The sequence below is a fragment of the Sinocyclocheilus rhinocerous genome, unplaced genomic scaffold (genome assembly GCF_001515625.1).
Source record: "Sinocyclocheilus rhinocerous isolate Xijiao unplaced genomic scaffold, SAMN03320098_v1.1 scaffold1694, whole genome shotgun sequence".
Lineage (NCBI taxonomy): Eukaryota > Metazoa > Chordata > Actinopteri > Cypriniformes > Cyprinidae > Sinocyclocheilus > Sinocyclocheilus rhinocerous.
The window spans coordinates 884,156-886,005 of NW_015626863.1; the positions used below are offsets into that span (position 1 = coordinate 884,156).

At 37.2% G+C, this 1,850-nt stretch overlaps 1 protein-coding gene across 1 annotated transcript in view; it reads left to right on the forward strand.

The window, feature by feature from the left end:
* LOC107718052 (DNA endonuclease RBBP8-like) overlaps positions 1 to 1,850 on the forward strand; it is an 8,863-nt gene that overhangs the window by 2,053 nt on the left and 4,960 nt on the right. Inside the window, 5 exon segments of the mRNA XM_016524989.1 lie at positions 426 to 496; positions 692 to 732; positions 892 to 1,189; positions 1,282 to 1,363; positions 1,468 to 1,538. Coding sequence (XP_016380475.1) covers positions 426 to 496; positions 692 to 732; positions 892 to 1,189; positions 1,282 to 1,363; positions 1,468 to 1,538 — 563 coding nt within the window.

Below are 1,850 nucleotides of genomic sequence, written 5' to 3' on the forward strand. Positions count from 1 at the left end.
AACTTGCTGCTTTGGCAAGGGGCGGGGCAGTACTGAAACACCATCTAAGCTGTTCGCTAATCACAACGCACTGGGACTGCTAACCAATCACATCACATTTCGTTTTTCGGAAGGCAGGAGTTCATCAAACCCGGAACTAATCGAGCCGTTTGTGCCAGACTGGGGAGAAAGGTATTGTAATAATGTAAATTATGTAAAAAATAATGCGTTTTTCGAACCACCAAGCATGAGAGCATGTTCTAGTACACCCCCAAAACAAATTCAAGACATTGTAAAAGAGCATAATTGAACCCCTTTAAAACAAATTTAAATATGCATTTGTTAAAGTTTTTAAAATCTTATTAAAATTGTAATTCTCTTTTGAAGCAATATGTTTTAGATGATGTTCTTTGTAAGAAAAACATGAATGTGTTTTTTTATTTTAGAGCCTCAAACAAAGAAACATTTCAGGACTGTGGTCCCTGAGACCTGTCGTATGGACATCTGTCCGGAAAAGGTTCTGCCTTATCTTCATCAATAGTTTGACATATACATCTCAGTCATATATCTCAAAATACCATTTTAGATTTCATTTCAGGTGTGCATTTTTAAATATGACCTTGAAAATGTTTTGTTATATACAGAACACCTCTATATATCCACACTGGCAGTAGAAGTGTGTGTTCACATGTCAAATATGTTGTCCCTCCAGTTTGATGATAATGATGATCTTCACACTTCACCACACCCTGAATGAAGCCAGCAGCCTGAGTCACATGACTGCACAAACATGTAAAGAGACACTCTTAAATCCAAACAAACTTGCTTTTGAATTCTTATTAATGACCAAAAGATTATCTGGAGCAAATACTTTATAATAGTAGTTATTGTTTCTTTTTATATCTGTTCCAGAGTCACTGCAGTCCAGAATGACGAGCCGCCATCCATTTTGCATTGCCAACCGTTGGGTTCTCGAAAGCAGCAGCAGCAGCCATCCACAGATGACTTTCCATGCACACCTTCAAACACAAGTGTGCCAGTTAAAGGGAAGAGAAAAGATATGGATGGCAGGAAAAGAGAGATTTCTGATTCCAGCCTGGATGATCCTGATGAGACGGAAATCAAGGGGATGATGTTTGCTTCCACTCCAGCTAATGAGAGCAAGAATCAGGAATCAACGGTTAGACACAGTCAGACAGAAGCGATGCAGGTTATCACCTGATTTACCCATTTTAAAACAGTTTTTCATAAAATTGTGAATTAGACACACTTGAGTTGGTTTTAACTATTTTATGTTTGTAGGATTCAAAGAAGAGGAAATGTTTGGACCGGCACACTCCTCGCAAAAGCTCTCTTCAGAACCAAAACACGCCTTTTCCATACGGTAATACAGATCTATTATGGACGCTTCCCCTAAATAGTTTACTGATAATCTTGAGTAGTTCAGGATGAATGGTTTTACTGATGTTTTTTGTTTATTTGACACAGATGAGAGCTGGAGTGTTGATCCAGGAGCTGTTCTGGATCAGTATGATATGGAAAGCTCTCCTCAACCAGAGGTACAGATATACACCGAAACATATTGAACCACTAGATTTATTCTACCATTCAAAAGGTTTTTTTTTTTTTAAGAAATTAATAGTCAGCAAGGACGCATTCATTTCAAAAGTGACAGTAAAGACATTGTTCCAAAAGATTTGTATTGCAAATAAATACTGTCCTTTTGAACTTTGAATTCACCAATAATTCTGAAAACAAATGTATCATGGTTTCCACAAAAATATGAAGCAGCACAACCGTTTTCAACATTGATGATAAGAATGTTTCTTGAGCAGCAAATCAGCATATTAGAATGATTTCTGAAGGATCAC